Source organism: Fistularia commersonii, chromosome 32 (genome assembly GCF_037954325.1).
Source record: "Fistularia commersonii isolate RoL2024-O1a breed Wild chromosome 32, RoL_Fcom_v1.0, whole genome shotgun sequence".
NCBI lineage: Eukaryota > Metazoa > Chordata > Actinopteri > Syngnathiformes > Fistulariidae > Fistularia > Fistularia commersonii.
The window spans coordinates 3,149,759-3,171,193 of record NC_141315.1 but is presented as its reverse complement, the minus strand read 5'-3'; the positions used below and the strand labels follow the sequence as shown (position 1 = coordinate 3,171,193).

At 38.0% G+C, this 21,435-nt stretch overlaps 1 protein-coding gene across 4 annotated transcripts in view; it reads left to right on the top strand.

The window, feature by feature from the left end:
- The window catches only part of LOC147215145 (zinc finger protein 385C-like), a 58,535-nt gene that overhangs the window by 16,754 nt on the left and 20,346 nt on the right, over positions 1-21,435 (top strand). For 3 of the 4 annotated variants that reach the window (XM_086139408.1, XM_086139409.1, XM_086139407.1), the window contains one exon: positions 5,161-5,430. In XM_086139408.1, coding sequence (XP_085995534.1) covers positions 5,161-5,430 — 270 coding nt within the window. Of the gene's footprint in view, positions 1-5,160; positions 5,431-18,348; positions 18,748-21,435 lie in introns of those variants that run through there. The other variant, XM_086139410.1, reaches the window with a different exon arrangement.

Sequence of the window (21,435 nt, the reverse complement as noted above, 5' to 3'; positions counted from 1 at the left end):
GTCTTTCCATGTCAAGCTGACCACTTTATCTGCTGTCATCTGTTGTGGATGTAATGGAATAGAGATGACAGCTGTTGCAGAGAGGGAACTCATCTTGGCCTGAGTGTCAATACTTATACCCCAATGTCATTTTTAAATGTGCATATGACAATGTCAACTCATCAGAGCACTTGTACGACGAAGACATTGTTCCACATCTTGACACACCTGAAATAGACCTTCAGTTTCCTAGAAATGTCCTCGTCTCAAGTGGGGAAAGACATTCAAATGCTTAGGTTGCTTATTAGCCTGATGTGGTGCTTGATTTGATTGTTCTTGGTTCCTGAAGGGCAGTCCAATTTTGTCAGGTTTTTGTGGATAAAGCTTTGGAATAATTTCAGGTTACGAAATGGGAAACGAGGCAAATGCATAGCTTTTCCTTTTCCCTGAAGGCTACACCTCATAATTTCACTTTCTTTTTTCCTTTAATAACTCCTAGTACCTTAAAAGCTCAGCCTTTAGCCTCATAACCCTTTCATGCCACACAGTGCCAAAACAAAACTTTTTTTCCCTTTTTCTTTTGCAAAATTTATCAAAGTTCAATAAAGACAGGTAGCTCATTAGGGTGGCCAGAGGAGCTCTAGGTTGAACAGGTCTTTTTATTCTCTTAACTGCCTGCCAGCTCCGCACCCAACTGGCCAGACTATGTGACTGTGCTGAAGGCTTTCCCATGCCAGCCACAATGTCATGCTAGTATTAAAACAATCTTAATTAATGAATTTTTTTGTAAGTAGCTGCAGAGCTACTGTATGCTCTTCAAAAGGCTGCAAAGATACAGTGTAAAAAAACACTATGGACATTGTTAATAAACATATTTCAATAGTTTGGCAATTGTCTCAAGACAACTTTGTCTTTGCAGTGAGAAATTACAACAAAAGGAACCCACTCCTCTTCCATACCTCACAGTGCATTTTACACACACTTAATACCAAACAGGAAGTTGTTCTCTCACTGTTCAACACAAATCTATTTCAGCAAGTACACCTCCACATTTCACCATGTCAGTGACCCCTTATTTGAGCAGTCACGCACCTGAAGGGTATCACTCTGGAGCAATGAGTGAATCCCTTGATAGAGCAGTTCATTCCAGTCCAGGAGGTCATTTCCATGCAGCTGTCGCTGTCTGTTAAGAACGGATGTTGAGTGGGCTGTTCGCTGAGAATGTTTAGTAGACCACTGAGCAAAGACGTAGCTCCCAAGCAGGTGAACTATTTTCATTTCAACTCCCACTATAAATATTTATCTGCCTGATGACACATGCGATTAGTTAGAATTCTATTTAGAGGAGGGAAATGCAGGCTGTGAATATTCTGTGCTTTTGCAATATTTAGACATGTTTGATTAATCTTATTTTGGTCAAATTAAAAAATGTGTGTGTGTGTGTGTGTGTGTGTGTGTGTGTGTGTGTGTGTGTGTGTGTGTGTGTGTGTGTGATAGGGACAGAGAGAGAGAGAGAGAGAGATTGCTGCCTCAGCTTTTACTTGGCCCCTAATAATGAAAGCATGATGTGGAGCAGACTGACTTTATCATTTACCATAAAAAAAGATCTCATCACTGATTGACGTTAATAGTTTTTAAATGCTGACACTACCGGTTTACACATCAGACATATTGTTGGCTGAAATTGTGGGTAACCTCCAGGTGTTACTGGACTCAAACACCCTCAAAATAGTCACTTTTCATATGAAGCTTGAAGTTTCACTTTGAACTGTTTAATTGTATGTCTTAATAAGCAATGAATTTTAAGCATAAAAACTCTCAATATTACACAGTTTCACACCATTATAACAGGTGTTTTCCAATTGAGCCAAACAGTTAGAATGGATAGATACATGGATGGATGGATGGACAGACAGATAGACTTTCTATGCAATAGGATATATGGTATGTTAAATAATAATGTGCTGCCTGTGGTTTTGGGCTGCAATTGTTTTAAATCCACAAAATTATCATGAGAAGTCACAGCAACTCTTTCTAGGTTTCAATGGCTAATAGAATTGGTTTACAAGAGAAAATACTTTCAGCTCATAGCTTGACATGGCAGTATATCTCTCAATGTAGCTGAAGAGGGTGACGTACCTTCACATATTGTGGGCTTTACTTGTCTTTACTTTAACCCTTGTGTGGTGTTCGGGTCTGTGGGCACACACACACACACACACACACACACACACACACACACACACACACACACAAACACGCACACAAAAGTGAAAACGTGTCCCACAGACCCAAATACCACACAAGGGTTAACCACACTTACACCTCCGGTATATATGGTCATTGCGGTCTACCACAGTTTGGGAGGTAGGAGTTGACAAATTCCAGATGATCTTGGTTAGCGGAAGGGTGGAGAGGCCTGTTGTGGCTGTCAGGTGCTAACAGTTCAGTAACTACAGACCAGTCAATGGTTCCAGTCACTGACACAGGTTATAGACTCACTAAGATTCAACCCAGACCAGCTATTAAACCCATCTAAATACTATGCAGATTTACTCTAGTCACTAAGAGTTTCTTTATTCAATATAAATTAGCTAAAAACTGAGTTTACCAGAGACTCTTATCTCATAAGAGCTGAAATGTAGCATGAATTAAACTCATCCATATCAGAAATGCTATTTTGGACAATTCTGATTAACTACAGAAATATCTGAATACTTTTTGAAGTAACTTAAGAAATTTGTCCTCATCCTTACCTTGTCCTTATTTGTAACATTATCAATGCATTATAAAAATGTATTTAACACCATATTTGCATCTAATCTAATACACGCTTTTATATTTACCATGGAGTAAAATGTTTTGGAGTATCTTTTCCTTCAGTACAAATGAATGTGAAGGTAGGATTTAATACCGTCAAAGCTTCTGTAACTGCTTTTATTAATTTTTTATTTTACTTTTTCCTAGATTGTCATTTCTTGGTTTACATCCACATCCAAAAGTGCATTATAACAGAGTGTTCTCTTATGATCTGATTTGTGATTTAAACTCATATTTTTGAAAGAATGCATCTTTGAATCAGTACATATTTTTGTGTACAGCCTGATTTCTGGTAACAGATGAAAAAATGTTCGCTAAAATAGAGCAAACAAATGCAAATACCAATACATTTTAAAAAGATAAACAGTATAACGTAAAAGTACGGGAAAAAAAAACAATAAAGAAGTACCTGTCCTTGAAATATTGGAGCGAGCACACAGAGTACAACTGTTTATTGTAGAGTTTTCACACAATCACTGTTGAGCACCTGGCAGAAGTTTTCCTTTTAACCGGCACATTACCCCTCTGCAATATGGCAGTAGCACATCATTCAAATAATCCTGGTGGCAGACTCCAGCTTTGAAGTCCATGTTGTTGGTTCGACGCCAATAAATTCCAGTTAAAAAGGAAAATTTCCAACCTACTTTTATCTTTGTACCCGCAAAATTGAATTTTTTTTACTGACAGATGATTTTTACAAATAATGGTTTCAGCTCAGGGGGTGTTTTCAGTGAGACAGAGGATGAAATGTCCAATACTGTGAGGATTTAATTGATGATTACATGAGCGGCGTCAAAACAAAGAATTCATTTGGGGTGACATTTCTGTATTCACAATCCAGCCCGCCATTAGCGGCAGCTTGATTTATGCCTTCAGTGTGCCATAATTGCTTAGCCGTTGCAGGTAGGGAGGCTGTGTGCTCTCATGAAGAAACATGTGCCTCTGTGTGCTCTGTGAATTGGCTTTATTATCTGATAAAGAGATATCATGAAACAAGGTACTTATCTGTCGACTGAACCCAAGCCTGCATAGCTGTGGTATAGCTGTTTCTTTTCAGAGGTGTTGAAGATTTTAAACACTTTGATTCTTGGATGTATTTAAAATTTGCACACTGTGACACTGGCTCCCCTGCTGAAAGGACTCAACCTTACATGAGATCAAGACAAATCGTAAGCCACTTTTGAGCCAAAATGTCTGTCAAGGTAATAGGTTGAATACGTTAAATAGAAAATCCCAAAAAGAAAAGGTCTCTATAATGGCATTTAGAATATCTCAGTTTGAATGAAACACCTGAATAAGAAAAAACACAAGTCTACAAAATTGAGTCATGCTACTCTGTTGCCCCCCTGTGGAGGATTTGGCAACATACACACATTCTGAATTGGAATATGTATTTACTAATTGTCAGACTTTATTTAGATGACTGTTCATATGCTATACATATACTGTAAACACACACCATTCCACATGTAATCTACCAGTAATGATTCTAATGAGATCACCACCATATAAATACTTATAATTACATATCTAAATAATGTCAATATTTATATATTGTTAACGTGGTAAACTTGTACAAATAATTGGACTCTTAAGAGTGGTTTAAAGTGTTTAATGTCAAACTAAAAATGGTAATATAAAAGAGATAATTGATACTGATTGAAAGCTATGTGATCAAAAGTGAAATATTATACAATTACAATGCAAAAATTAGATATGAAGAGATAAATATGAGATATGAATAAGAAATCATACCAAATATATAAATCTAGGGCACATAAAAGAAGATAAAACACATAAACCAAACTGAATAGAAATTCACATGTAAAAAGTAGGTCTTTGGTTTTCTTTTCACCCTTCTTTTCCACCCTTAGATCTGGCAGGATGTCCCAAAAACGTTGGTCATGGTAAAATTCTACTGTGACATTGCATTACTTCAAAACTTACGGGTAATAAAAAACACAAAGGCTCAACAAGATTCATAAGCTGATAATTTAGTCAGAGCCAAACAACTAAGGGACGATTTGGGGTGTGGTAAACTTGTGTCACTTTATACCATGATATCCATTTGTGGACATTGTCTTAATGTACAAATGTTTCGATATCAAATCTGGCTGAGCAGAGACAAGTTGTGCTAGAAAAAAATTATTGGAGCCAGAATAAACATTTTCTTGCAGACAGGCTTCTGTCTGACTCAAGGCAATAAATATATTGATTAATGTGTGAAAGACAAGTAGTTCTGATCAAGCAACTTTTTTTGCATTCTTGGATCCAAAAGGAACATTTATCATTTGTTTCTAATGCATGTTTAAACACGATATTCTTAGGTATGTATAATAATATGTGAAATGTATTTTCTAGACATGAAGCATCCCAAGAGGCCCGAGCAGTTGAACAGCAGTTTTCCACCCAAGAGTCAGGAAGGACAGTTTGAGGAGGACGATGACAAAGAGGAGAGGAGGGCGACGTCAGGACACAGAACCAAGCGGGAGCGTCGACAAGGCAGTGTGAGCGCCACAGTGTGCCAGGTCTGCAACATTCAGCTGAACTCGGGTGCTCAGGCACAGATCCACTACAAGGGCAAGACGCACCAGAGGAGGCTGCGCCGATTGGCAAAGGCAGTCAGCACAGGTAGAGACATACTCATATAACAGACAACAACCAGTTGGAGTTTAGACATGAACTGTTGGCGTTTAGAATATTTCATAATTTTACATATAACAAATGTGATAATGCAATAGAGTTACAATGGCAAAGCTGCATCGTGGTCTAAGTTAATCATTTCCCTGGCATTCATTCAAACACAGACATTTTTCTAAATGCATATCAAGGAAGATTAATTCTTGAAACAACTATTTAATTCATGGCATTTTGTTTAAGGGAGGGCTGAGAGCATATCATGTTGAAATATGTAATAAAACAGACATGTTGATAAAGGTGCAACAAAGAAAGAATGTGAAGTTCAAAAGGCAAATTGATAAAATTTAACAATGAGCATTTAGACTTGTCAAAGCATGATAAAAAAGTAGGTGTAACTAGGAATACTGACTCAGAATTCCTGGTTCAAGTATCCCTGGGTAACAAGCCAAAGAACCATCCAATGTCCAAGGCAATAATCATCTGTATTTTCCTTCTTACATTAAGTTAGAAATGCCCATTTTAATTCCTCCGTCACCTGTACAACAGGATAATAATGGTGGCAAACATCCCAACAATGTAATACTTGTGTCATAAGAGGAAAAATTCAAGAGCCGCAGCAGCAGTGATTTTAAATTCATAACAACTTGATATTTATTTGTCAACAAGTCAAACTTTGCAGTGCCCCAGACTGATCACAGATAAATCAGTTCTTACAGTGTGAACAAAACTCTAATGTATTACCTTTTCCAAAATTATATTTATTTTAGAGAATCCATTAACCTACATTCACCTTTATTCGACTAAAAATTCCAGAAGAACAGGACCATTTTTTGTTTATGACATCGAGGGCCCTTTGGTGGCACATTTCCATGTTAAGAATACAACCACTAAGTGTGAACACATGTCACATTGGGTCCAGTCGGTATACTGCTGCCCCATTACATAGAAAGAAATCTTAACATCTAACTGGAAAATAAAAAAAAAATTGAAAGCTGTCTGTAAAGCTTAGTATTCTCTTGCCATCACTTCTCTGTTTTCTGCAGAGAAAGTATCACTATTCTATCACCGAGCAATGATCTTGGTGATAGAAGAACACAAAATGCTGAAATTACTTAAATTCTCATTAAAATACATAGCAGCATGAAGCAAAGACCTTCTCAGTCCCATGTTTTCATTTTCAAATAGTCTTCAACGCTCACTCTGCAGTCGGGAGCAGGTGCTGTGCATTCAGTACATTAACTATTCCAGGGGACCTTGGCCATTTCCAGATATTTTCTGCACACCTGTTTTGACAAGGGGCCATTAATCACCCGCACTCATCACCACCTCTATCAGTCTAACAAGCTTGATCAGTCAGCATCAAAACAAACCTGTAATCAGCAGCTGCAGCAAATAAAATTGCACTCTTAATGTTGAGTACTGTTCTTGGGAGCTTTCCAGATACGTAACTTCTCCAGCTTAACATAGTTACTGTCGTTTTTCACTCCAACACCTTTGCCTCAATACCTCAGTGATGTTTGTTTTTTCTCCACCTGATAATACTTGCGCATAACATATTTCATATGTGTGCAGCTGGTTTTATTTTGGGAAAATGGGGGTATGTAATTATTGCAGTGCTGATGTATGCATCAAAAACAGGGGATCCCGAAGTCAGGGTTGGAACTCCTTGGGGTGACATGTGACACAGATGGGGGGGTCACCTGGGATTATAATTCATATACTTTTACCTCAATGGTTAGAAATAGCAATTATCCTCATATGGCCACAAAAATGAAAATGAAGACAATTTTGAGGACAAATTGCTGTATTTTGCCAAAGTTTTGCTATTTCTGTCAATCAGCGCTTGGTGTCCTAAATATATAATGTTTTTGCTAAGAAAATGGTAGATTATTTTCAAAACCAAATTGAAATGAAGAAAAAAAATCAGCAATAAATTACATGCAAAATAATATGGTTTTGCAACTTTAGGTGGTGTCATGCTTGTGTGCCAAATTTATTTGGGGTTTGGGACCTAAAAGTTTGAACCTCTCTGTTAAGGGGACAGAAAGTTAGATACTGTATAACATTGACACACTCCTGGAATGTGTTACCTAAAGTATTTTGCATGGGTTTTTGGGATGCATCAAAATATATATGAATATATGTTCCATTTCCATTTTCATCAAGATGGGGTATAAAACCCACTGTCCGAGTATTTGGTTTACCATAAAGCCTTTTTATTGCTAAACGGAAGTTGACCTGAGGCACTCACAAAAGTCCCTCTTTTTTTATCCCTCTGCCCAGACATTTGGCAAATAAGATCTAATTCCATGGATGTGACAACATATAATTTGGAATATAACAGCAGACAAAAATATTACTCACACTGGCAAACATATGATTTCTTTGACTACCTCGAAAACACTTGCAAAATCAATATGGGTGCACAGATGTGGAGGAGCCTCAGAGGACAAATTTAATTGCTGTACTGTCATTAAACCAGCTTCATCTTGCTATATCCCAGTGTGAGATGATAATCATAATTTTGCCCTCGGTAACTGGCTTGAAATATCTTAAAAGTAACATCACAGTATCAAACATTTCAGTTTCTGTGTTTTGGCCTTGAGGTGTCCCTTTAGGTTTGTGGTTTTCTGCTAAGTCATTTTACAACTGCAATGACTTTTTCCAGACATTACACACACTCTCTTTTTCTCATGATATAATAATGACATGATTTTTCTGACCATAGCATTGATTATTTTTTTTACTTTTATCATGTTAATGGAGATCCTACATAGAGTGGGGCAAAAAAAGTATTTAGTCAGCCACCAATTGTGCAAGTTTTCCCACTTAAAAAGATGACAGAGGCCTGTAACAGTCGTCATAGGTCCACTTCAACTATGAGAGACAGAATGGGGGGAGAGAATCCAGGAAATCACATTGTAGGATTTTTAATCAATTAATTGGTAAATTCCACGTTAAAATAAGCGTTCGGTCACCTACAAACAAGCCACAGACCTCTACTCTCCACAGAGGCTCCTCTGTCCTCCACACGTTCCCTGTACTAATGGCACCTGTTTGAACTGGTTAGTAGCAAAAAAAAAAAAAAAAAGAAAAAACACCTGTCCTCAACCTCAGTCACACTCCAAACTCCACCATGGCCAAGACCAAAGAGCTGTCAACACCAGAAACAACATTGTAGACCAGCACCAGGCTAGGAAGAATGAATCTGCAATAGGTAAGCAGCTTGGCGTGAAGAAGTCATCTGTGGAAGCAATTATTAGAAAATGGAAGACATACAAGACCACTGATAATTTCCCTCGATCTGGGGCTCAATGCAAGATCCCACCCCTTGGGGTCAAAATGATCACAAGAACAATGAGCAAAAATCCCAGAACCACAGGCCTAGTGAATGACCTGCAGAGAGCTGGGACCGAAGTAACAAAGGCTACCATCGGTAACACACTTCGCCGCCAGGGACTCAAATCCTGCAGTGCCAGACGTGTCCCCCTGCTTAAGACAGCGGATATCCAGGCCCGTCGAATGTTTGCTAGAAAGCATTTTGATGACCCAGAAGAGGCTTGGGAGAATGTTCTATGGTCAGATGAAACCGAAAGGGAACATTTTGCCAAAATCTCAACTTGTTGTGTTTGGATGAGAAGGAATGCTGAGATGCATCCAAATAACACCATACCTACTGTGAAGCATGGCGGTGGAAACGTCATGCTTTGGGGCTGTTTTACTGCAAAGGCACCAGGACGAGCGATCCGTGTAAAGGAAAGAATGAACGGGGCCATGTGTCGTGAGATTTTGAGTGAAAAACCCCTTCCATCAGCGAGGGCACTGAAAATGAAATGTGGCTGAGTCTTTCAGCATGACAATGATCCCAAACACACCGACCGGGCAACGAAGGAGTGGCTTCCTAAGAAACATTTCAAGGTCCTGGAGTGGCCGAGCCAATCTCCAGATCGCAACCCCATTGACAATCTTTGGAGGGAGTCAAAAGTCTCTGTTGCCCAGCGACAGCCCCAAAACCTCATTGCTCGAGAGTAGATTTGCATGGAGGAATAGGCCAAATACCAGCAACAATTTGTAAAAACCTTGTAAAGACTTAGAGAAAAGGTTTGAGCTCTGTCATTGCCAACAAAGGGTATACAACAAAGTACGGAGATCAACTTGTTATTGACCAAATACTTATTTTCCACCATAATTTTCAAATAAATTCTTTAAAAATTGGACAGTGTGATTATCTGGATTTTTTTTTTCCTCATTCTGTCTCTGTTGAAGTGTACCTCTGCTGAAAATTACAGGCCCTTTCTCATCTTTTTAAGTTGGAGAACCTATGGAACAATTGGTGGCTGACGAAATACTTTTTTGCCCCACTGCATTCATCCATTTTTTGTCCTTCTGCCTGACTTATTGGAGCAGTATACTAAAAGTACAACAAATCCTGACAGGGGGGCCTTTCTGTGTGGAGTTTGTATGTTGTGCCTGTGTGTGCGTGGGTCTCCTCCAGGTTATCCGGTATCCTTCCACAACCCAAAAATAATCATTAGAGTAATTGGAGACAATAAACTGCCCAGATGTGTTTAATGATAGAGTGAATGTCTCTATATGCACTGTTAATGATTGATGACCGCTCCAGGATGAACCCCGCCTCTCACTAAATGACAGCTGCATAAGGGGTATAGATAATGAATGAGTGAAAAATAAAATAATAAGCCAAAAATTAGATACAATAAGGAATTGTATGAGGATCTTAAAAGCTTCCTGTTATTTTTGCATGTATTTTGTATGTTTGGGACATTGAGTGAAGTTTGAAATATTACAGAAGAATGAGAAATTTGTATAGCAAATATTATTTGACAGCAGGGGAAGTTTTTGTCAGTTGGGGCCTAACTCCCAGCCTGATGTGACACTTTTTTCCATCTTTATGTTTTTCTCTTGATAAGCACCCCTTAGGGGGAACATCAACAGTGTTAGTGCTGACAGGGTTTAAACATCCAACCAGCTGCAGCCAGCAGTGTCACATCCATCTCGTCCTCTGGTTGAAACTTGAGGTGTGGCCAACGCCCGCACAGCTTCTGCCATTCCCTCAGGGTGAAGGGCCTCTCGTTTTTCTGCACAGTGATTTCACACCTGCTTTGTTTTGAAGCAGTTGAATAAACCCTGCAGCGTGTGACCCCGGCTGTTTTGGATTTTGTAAAATAGAAAAGTCCAGTTTGACTAGATTTAGACCTTAAATTGTTTGGGTTTGCAATTGCAATAAAATCCAAAAAACATCCAAAATTCCTTTTTGTAGATATAAAGTGTGTCATTTTGCTGACTAATTCAGTCATAGTCATGTTTGGAGTTGCAACCAAACATAAATAATGTTAAATTAATTATCAGTGAATATTGCTATGAACCAACCAATCACAAACCAAAATTTTACAAAGACCATTTTATATTGTTCAAATAATCATAATTAGAAACAATTTAAAATTGGCATCTATTACTTAATTTGAACAACAAAAAAAAGCACACTAAAAACCTCTGGGACTGCTTAATTAAAAATGCGAAGCCATTGGATTTTTTTTCCCAAATTTTTATAATTTCAAAGTATCATCACAAATATGTACAAAAATATGAATGTTGTGTGTTTGTGACTGTGTGTGTTTATGCATTTCTCAAATTCTTAACCTTCTGTGGATGCTTTTCCTATTGCCTAATTTTCATCAGCAAAGAAACAGAGACAGAGCCAAGTCAATTAAGGTGACTGTTAGTATAAATCAGCCCGTGCAGCCCATGATTAAATCAGCATTCCCTTCCATCCACTGAACTAGAAATCCCCTTATTTAGCTTCATGAAGTGATTGCTGGAATGAAAAGAGGTTTTAATAGGGTTGTTCTCAGTGGGGGCCTTTACAAAAAGGGAATGGAACAAAACACTTTCCATTTCTAACACCCTGCAGGAATCTGCCAGGCCACTGTTTTGTTGCTTCAGAAACTTCTTGTTGCTCATTTTTTTCGAAATAAAAATCTCCTTTTTATGGCTTTGATTATGTACTATTTATCCACAACTACAAACAAAAATAGGAATCAATTGGCATCAATTGCCACTGAATTTTTGAAGGCCTTTCCCCATTAATTACACATACAGGACGAAAAAACACTGAAGATTTTGTAAACCTGTATTACCCAACATGGCTGCCACAAGAAGTAGGCAGCTTTGACCCAAAAACCTATTGGGATCAAGAGAACAATTAATCAAAAAAGCATGTAAAGTTTCATAAGCCTCAGACAACAATCTTTTGCATTTACCAAGTCACAGCTGTAGTATCTTTTAAACAGGTATGATACATTTAACTGTTAGTATTTCCACCCCTGTACTTAATTTCCCAACGTAGTGTGATTATACAGGGCAGGTGTGAAAATAATGGTAACACTGTGATGCGGGCCCATGAAGACACCAAGACCCTCTAGAGGGGATGGCAGTGTGGGCTCTATCCCAAATAAAGGTTCATGTCTTCTTCTTCTTCTTCTTCTTCTTTCGGCTTTTCCCTTCAGGCATCGCCACAGCGAGTCAACTTTCTCCATCTAACCCTATTCTCTGTATCCCCCTCTCTCACACCAACTACCTTCATATCCTCTCTCACTACGTCCATAAATCTTCTCTTTGGTCTTCCTCGAGACTTCTTGTCTGGAAGCTCCAATTCCAGCATCCGTCTGCCAGTATATTCTCTATCCCTTCTCTGTACATGACCGAACCATCTCAGTCTGGCTTCTCTGACCTTCTCTCCAAAACATCTAACATGTGCCGTTCCTCTGATAGACTCATTCCTGATCCTATCCATCCTGGTGACTCCCAAAGAGAACCTCAACATCTTCATCTCTGCAACCTCTAGTTCTGCCTGCTGTCTTTTGGTCATTGTAACAGTTTCTAGTCCATACATCATCGCTGGTCTCACCACTGTCTTGTACACCTTTCCTTTTGTGTGTGGTTGGAATATGCAGGGATGTTATTTTCATTCACCATACAGATAATAACACTAAAAATTGTATTGATGTGTACCATTCCAGAATACTAAATAGGGCTGTCAGGAGATATTTCAGGATTTGAATACGGTAATTTTGGGTGAACATGTCATCTGTATTTTTGAGTTTGACTTTGATTAGAATTTATGAAATATTTTGCTTGGGTCAAAGTTAGGGTTGAGCCAACATCTGAGCATTGTGCCTTGGAAACACTATCATTTTTGTAAGAATAAGAAATATAAAAAGACTATTACGTGTTTGAAGACATTTCCAGAGTCAAAATATTAAATCCTTTGAAGTGTTTTGTCTCATTGCAAACGGGAATATTTAAAAAAAAAGTGTGTGTGTGTGTGTGTGTGTGTGGAGGAGCAGCACAATTTTCCTGTAATGTCAAATTTCAGAATTGATTGAATCCTACCAGCTATCATTTCACAGCAATTTAGCTCCTGGGGGGTTCGGGTCAGTATTTCAGGGATTTTCAGAGTAGCTCCCTTCTGAATCATCAAGACTTCTTCCTTCCACAAATACTGACAGTTAAAGTACAACATCTCGAGCTTCAAATTTTGAAGATCACTTTGTCTTTGGTCTTTGGTCTTTTTTATAATGAACTTTCCTCCTATATTTTATTTCTGACTTTTGTCTACACAAAATCTTGTTGTCCCACCTAAGACCAATAAGCAACATAAATGGCATCATGTGATTTGTGCTGTTCTTTTTTTTTTTTTTTTTGTTTAAATTCTTAAATTCCTTCATCTGGTTATGGCATCGTCAGTTTCTCAATATTTGATATTTGATATTTGATTAATTTCACAGGTAACTTCACTCTGCCATTGACTAACCTTTGAAAAAATATAAGGGGGTTTTACCAGGGGCTTTACACGTTCCCAATACTTACGTAACATACAAATACGCACATATTTGCATGTCTCCTAGCCAATGTACTGTAGTTTCCAGACAAAAAAAATTAGTTCGAAGATGTGACATATTTTTCAAGGTCTTATGATAGTATTAATAAATTACTATGTTCCACTAATTAGAGTCCATGGACTTTACTCTTGTGATACCAAGATGGGGTGTGTGAGAAGTTTAAGCTGAAAAATAATCCATCATCATGCCTTCAGTTTCTGCCTTTTCCTGTTCTACGTGAGAATCTGTCAACTATTTTCAGCATTTTGTGAGTTTTGTATGATAGAATCTTGTAAATGTACATTTTTGAGTAACCAAATGTCTTTTTCTAAGCATAACTGATTAATCACACACACCATAAATCAATCCTGACAAATAACGTCATCAGAGGGATGACCTAAAATATTTCCTGCACAATTTTCTCGCTGAAAGGGCAAATGAAGCCTTCCTTTCTGGAGGAGCAATCCTTCCCTTCACTAATGGAAAATCTGTCATATAAATCTTCACTGGAGATTGATTCAGGTTTGTGTTTTTCAGAGGGCTGGATTGTATATTTTTTTGTTGAATGACAGCATACAGTAAATACACGTTTTTCAAAAAGAAATTGCCATGGAGAATTTCAATCTGCAGGCACGTATGCACAAACAGAGGGAATCTCACACTTGAACGCACGCAACCACATTCTGTGTGAGCTGTGAAATGGGACATTTATCAGCTGGAGTCTTGTGTGCTTGGCCTCATTTTATACAGAGGGGCTGCTGAGCAAAAGCAGACATTTTTAAGATGTCGCTTGATCTGTCATCACCGACCATTTTGCATCATGTGGAGGCCTGCTGAAGTGAGAGTAAGCTGGAGTGGGGAGGCAGAGACTGCAAAGAGTGATGCCATGTTCTCCCCAAGTCTTTAACTAAGCATCTGCAGATTAGGCCCCAAAGGACAGTTCAAATTAAAAATGCCATCAGTTTTATATGATTGTGATATCTAAACAGGACAGAGATGTCTCTGATTAACCTTTGGCCATTGGGTTGGAGGTGTGAAGATAGCCATTACGGCCAGGTATGTAACATGGATTTTACTTGATTTTGTGTCCGTCGATAAATTTATATTTGAAAATAAGTTCATGAATCGAGGCCAGTGAAAAACCGATTGTGATTCTGCTTGCACAGGTTACAAGAAAAATAAATACATATTTTCTACTACTATTGAGCAGTGTAATGGGGTGTGAAACCATGAAAAACCTGAACATTTTGGTTGGGGTAAATTACTTTTAGTTTAAGATTGTCTCTGTAAATGATGATCTGTGTTACGATCTTTGTCCATCTACTTAGTCTGTGATTACCACTGTCTGGATGTGTGTTATATTCATGAAACAGAAGCAAATACTGCATGCAAAGCCAACATACAACTGTTGTGCTGGAGGCAGTCTGCCTACATTTTCATTTGAATGCAACAGCCAGAAATCATGTGCAGAACTGTCAAGATGTGTCAGTGTTGCACTTCCACACTTAATTGATTCAAGTGGACAAGGAGCATGCAAAATCTTACAGGCCAAATCTAAAAAATATGTGCTTGGACATTTTAATTTAGGGTTTCAAGCTGTGATTATTATTGTTTATTTTAGTAGGATTGAATAGCTGGGGATTTAACAATAAAATAATGAAGGTCAAGCACTGCAGTATCTAAGTCCAGAAATATCAGATGCAGTGAACTTAGCATTCACAACACATCTTTGGCAAATAAAAGCTGGAGGATGAGAATCTCCATGTCTTTCTGTAATCGAAATAGATGAATTATCATATTAACAGTTGACAGATTTAGTACTAAACCAGGTCATGTTTTCAGACAAAGGAACTAATTACGGGTGGCAGATCAGTTTAATGGAGGAATATGTAGTGAAATTTGCTGTGAGGAACTGTTCTTTTACTTGATTTGTAATTTAATGATAGTAATAAAATGTATTTGTAAATAGCCATATGTACATTATACTTGTTAATTGTACTTACTGGATGAAGTGTAACACACCATATATAAAAAGAAAACATTTGTATATTGGTGGAAACATTATGGATTTTCAAACCAATTTTTGTAGTAAATTATTCTTCATTTTACATATCTATTATTGAGTCATGGTGGAGCTAGACACAGCAGCACAGGTTAAAATTTATTCTCCAGTCTATCAGTTGAATGATTTTAAGAAGGAATAGCTGGAGAATGAACAGACTTAAAGGTGTTCAATAATCCCCTCCACCTGCTCATAAAAACAAATATTTTAGACATGCATGCTTTCAGGCACATATCACTGTAGTTCAATTGGGCACTCAGTGGGCAAAAGGATGCTTGATATGTTGAAAATATTAAACAAGCATGATTTTGGGATACATTAAGAAGGTCTAACAGAACCACTAGATTCTGTATAAAAATTAAAGTATATAAATGTGAAATATATACATTATAAATATTTATTTGAATTGCTAAGTGCTATAGTCCCTAAGTTCTTTCTTAATCCTCATATTATGTTAAGGGTCAATTTGACCCATTGGGTCAATGGGTGAAATGGGTCAAATTGACCCTTAACAAAATATGAGGGTTAAACAATCCATTCTGCTTTTCAAAAAATGCTATGAAATGATATCTGTCAGTTTTTTTCTTTTCTTTTTTTAATGTCAGAAAACTATTCAAGAATCATTCAGGAGTATGCACTCAAGTCTGTGGACCATTGAGAGATTTTGCTTTCTTGCTTTACAGACACAAGAAACAAACCTTAATCACCTGGAATGTCAGCTAAATCTTCTGCTATTTATTCTGTTGAAGGTAGTATCATTTTCTTGAAGGACTTGGCACCCATGCTATCTGTTTGTTCTTTACTGTTCCCTCCCCACTGCAATTGCTTGCAGCTTCCTGAGAGAGAAAAAAATAAGCCAGAAGTCTGAATGGCATGTCATTGGGGAGGTACATCTGTCCTGTACATCTGAGAAGTTTCGAAGATGATTAAATAGATTCTATATACTGGAGTTTCTCCTCATTGATCCCTTGAACTGCAGGATTGACATAGATTGGTTTAAATGTTTTGATAGGGTAAGAACACACATTGCACAGTTGTGTGACATCTTCTCTGATACAAAGACCAACTCACATCATTCTTTTAATGCTTTAAAGACACTTTTCTGCAACATGTGAATATTTGTAATTAATAAACACATAGTGTTTTTTGGTTGTTTTTTTATTTGGGATTATAATCAGCTCCACTGTGACCCTGTGTGAAAGATGAATGACATAGACCATGAATGAATACGTTAATCTGCTTCCAAAGATAGTTAATGTAAGTATCTCTTATTATGTTGGTCTGGTCAAGACAGCATTGGCACATGGGGTTTATTCCAAAAGACACATATCTCTATACAAAAATAAAACCAAAAAATAACACATTTAGTACATAATGAATGATTATGAAATGCAGATTAGTATCATATACTCTAATGAATTCCTTTTAGATTAATTAATAATTTCTTTTTAGATCCTTGTAGGGCAAAGTAACATTCAATTTTCAGTCAGTGCAACCAAGTGCAGAGTAAATATGTTCAACGCAGCACTACAACTCAAAAGAGAGTTGTATTTTCCAGGACTTGAAAATTAAAAATTATTTCCCAATTTATTACTTTAAAAAAAAAAGTTCACCTTGAACAGAAAAGTGAGTAAGAGAAACCTCAAAAGATCAACCAATAATAACCCCCTAGTTCTTATAACTTGTTATTATAACTTATTAATCTCCATGGGGAAATTTCTTCTCTTCAATTAATCCATCATGAATGAACCATGAGGTATCCACCAGCGCCAGGGGAGCAGTTTGGGTTTCAGTGACTTGCTCAACAACACTTGACACACTCGAAGATACTGAGATGGTTGATATGTACTGAGGAGAGAGTTAACATACTGGTAGAAGGACCCTGAAGTTGGAACTGCCTGGCAGGAGGCCAAGAGGAAGACCAAAATTGTGATTTATGGATGGAATGAAAGGGGACATTGAGTTACCTGGTGTGAGAAAGAGGATGCAGAGGTTAGATGGAGGCAGAGGATTTGCTGTGGCAATCCCTGAATGGAGCAGCCATAGAGAAAGGAAAATATCAATGGAATTTCCCTGGTCTATCCATTTTACAAAATGAATAACTTCCATCATTCTAATCTACTGACTTAATTAGTTACTCTTTCAAAAAAAAAATTTTTTTTCTTTGAAAAATATAGTGGCTTTTTAAGACAGTCAGTTTTGCTCCTGCAGAATGTGAAGATGCTCAAAGCTCCGCTTCCTGAATGTATTCTTCCATCCTAAAAGGGAGCAAAATACCCAATTCAGCTTTCGGTAATTCTTGAATAATAAGTCCTCAGATATGATAATATGTAAAAAAAAGAAATCTTACTCATAGATGAAAGGGTGCCAGAAAAACAGAAAAAATGTTTCCTGTTGCTTCAGAGGAACGGGGTAAAAATGGATGCAGAGCTAAAAAAAAAGAGTATTTCTCCTTTCAGAATGAATATCATTCATACTTGCTTTGGTTCCCTTATGACCCTTATTTAATGTTACTGAAGTAACATTAAAAAAAGAAGCACTGACAAACCATACAATTGAACTTTGCAGTCACTCAACAGTATGCTTCTGTGTAAAAAGGTTTCTAATTCATAAGTTAAACATTTAAATGTTTTAAAGCTCTTGCATCAACAATGTTGATAACTCAGGTCAATAATGTTGCACAGCTGCATTTTAAGAGGAAATGCAAACAAAGCAGTGTCAGACTGATGATACTCATTGTTGTCAAGAAATGCCAGGAAGGAAATTATATTTGAACGTCTGTTTGTGAGCAAGCAGGTGTGAACTCTGAATAGAAATCTGTCTAGGGGAAGTGGTGGGAGAAGAAATGAGGGTTGCGGTGTGGGGGGTAGGATGTTCATGGTGTTCATTCCAGTCCTTTGCCAACCCCCTTTCTCACTCACTCTTGCTCCCTCACTCATACTCATACACACAGAAGAATACACATTCACTCTTCAGACATACTCACCATCACAGTCTCAGCCTCTTTTCCCTCTCGGCTGCTTTTCCTCCTCCCCGTCTCTCCTTTGTCTCTGTAAAGGGCAGTTTAATCGGCTGGGCATGACGCTTTTAATTGAAGCATGCATGTATTGTTCTTTTGCTGCGGCACTTTGGTTATAGCCAAGATCTGTCTTTGATAGTGGACTGCCATCTACGCTCTGAAAATCAAAGTGGGGGAATGCCTGAGCAGGTTCAACGTAAGGACGCGCCTTGCTGGTTTTATGTGGAACTTGTCTGTAGGAAATTCATCTGACAGGCGAAGCACAAGTTTAGCAGAGAAGAAAGTGGTAAACAGAAGAATCCCTGAACACTTGGAGATGCTTTTAGGTAAGACCATGTATTCTGATATATTTGTATGGAGTATCAGAGCATCATAATTACAGAGGTGTTACTATCTGATTAAGCGGAGGGGTTTTATTTGTTTAAAGTTGTTGAACTTTTAAGTGATTTGTGTGGCTGTGTGCCAGTAAGCACTTCCCCGCCAATGTGTGTTTTACAACAATGACTTCACATTGTCGCTCAAGGGCAAATTTAGTCTCTTGCCTACCATCTGCCCCCTTTCTGTTTCTCTGCATCCAAAATGAGTCATGGGCCTGTTTTTCCAATTGACCCTTTTGACGTTGCCAAGTGTGCAGTTCAAACCCATACAACGTTGTCATTCCCAGATGTGTCAAGTCATTTTATAGCCACAGAAGAACAGCGCTGATATCACTGTGCAGATTGCTGGCAATTATGTCTTTGCATCCCTGGGGAAATATGCCCAGATTAGCTCCCATAATTGGAGCCTGTTAAAGATAAAGGCAGTGCAGGGAGTTTCATTTTATTTATTTATTTTCGAAAAGATCAAAATATTGATCTGATTCGGATATTGATGATTTACAGCAATTACCTGCTTTTGAAATGTCAAAGACTTAAATTTCACAAGCGTTAATGCATGCAGTGAGAAAGGGAAAAGCCTCAACATACATGAATTAAATTTAAAGGTAAAAATGCTACATACCCAAGACACAGTTTCTATTAGCAAAGTGGATGGTAAAGTGTACATTCTCATCATGATAATGTGAGGACAGTTGTTAATGTAATGCACAATGATAAACATATGCTATAACATCTGCTTTGACACTCGTCTAACATACAAATAGACATAGTAGTTCTGATACTATTGTGTGATTTTAGGAGTGTATTTGTGTCTGTGGCTGTGTACTCAACAGCTCTGGTTACTTTCTTATTTAAATAGAGGATTAAAGAGATCAAAGAAACATTTGAAGAGGAGATACTGTAGTGTTTTGCCTTCTGGCCATGCCAACCCCCCCTTCACCCAACATACAACGCTTCAGTGACAGCCTCGGAATCCATTTGCCAGTACTGTAAAAGATGTATGGAAATCATAGAATTAAGGTTTGTTTTTTTTAATAATTTCCAGATGATGAGATATATACATACAGCAGCAATTTAATGTTTACTATCTTCTCTTACACTTGGCTCCTCAAGAGGCTATGAGGCTCGCATTCACACCTGGGCATTTTACAGCCCGCGGGCCACATCGGGCCCATTTTGGTCTTTTATCTGGCCCGCCACACTATTTTCTTTGAATATTTTAATACATATTTTCAATCAATATTGAATTTAGAAACTCCATATTTTTTCCTTTTGCTTAATTTTTTATGGATAATTACATACAAAATAATGTTGGTACTCCAAATGATCATTAATAATCTTAAAGTTAAAATAAAATGCCAAAAAATGTAAATATATAAATTGCAATTTTCATTTTGCGCGAGTTGGCCCACGCATAAAAATTAAAGAAGAAATGTGGCCCGCCAGCCAAAATAATTCCCCATCCCTGCTGTAATCTAATCCATCTTTTAAACCAGCTGAGTTAATGATCCCAATATAAGCATGTCATAATACATTCCATTGTTGTACTATCATGGTACTGACAGGAAGAGAAATGGAGTAGGAGTTATCTTGAAGGAGGAGTTTGTTAAGAATGTTTTGGAGGTGAAAGGAATGTCAGATAGACTTATGAGTCTAAAACTGGAAATTGAAGGTGTGATGCTAAGTGTTGTTAGTGGCTATGCCCCACAGGTGTGATGTGAGTTTGAGGAAAAGGAGAAGTTCTGGAATGAGCTAGATGAAGGGATATCCCCAGAGATGAGAGAGTGGTAATTGGTGCAGACTTCAAGGGCAAGTTGGTGCAGGCAATAGAGGGGATGAAGAAGTGATGGGCGGATTCAGTATACAGATAGGAACGCAGAGTGACAAATGGTGGTAGACCTTGCAAAAAGGATGGAAATGGCTGTAGTGAACACGTTTTTCCTGAAAAGACAGGAATATAGGGTAACTAATAAGAGTGGAGGTAGGAGCACAGAGGTAGACTACATCTTGCATAGACAAGGTAACCCTTAAGAGATCAGTAACTGCAAAGTGGTTGTAGGTCAGAGCGAAGCCAGACAGCATAGAATGGTGGTTCATAGGATGACTGACAAGGAAGATCAAGAGGACAAAGGCAGAGCAGAGGACAAAGTGGAAGCTGAAATGGGAGGAGTGTTGTATGGTTTTCAGGGAGGTGTTGAGAAAGGCTCTGAGTGGTCAGGGAGAACTTCCAGATGACTGGACAACTATAGCTAATGTGATCAGGGTATGAGAGTACTTGGTGTGTTGTCTTGAAGGAAAGCAGATAAGGAAATTTGATGGTGGAATGAGGAAGTGCAGGAGTATATACAGAGAAAGCGGTTAGCAAAGAAGATGCTAGAAGAGTGAAAGAGTACTTTGAAGAGCTGATGAACGTGGAAAATTAAAGAGAGGCAAGGATGGGAGTGGGGACTATTGTAGACCACAAAGTAGCAGAGATTAGTAGTTGGTGTGAGAGAGGAGGATACAGAGAATAGGATCTGATGGAGAAGGTTGACATGCTGTGGCAACCCCTGAAGGGAAAAGCCAAAAGGAGAGAAGAGGATGAAGAAGAAGATAATACATTCCATTGTAGTGAACCCTAACTGATTCTGAGTGTTG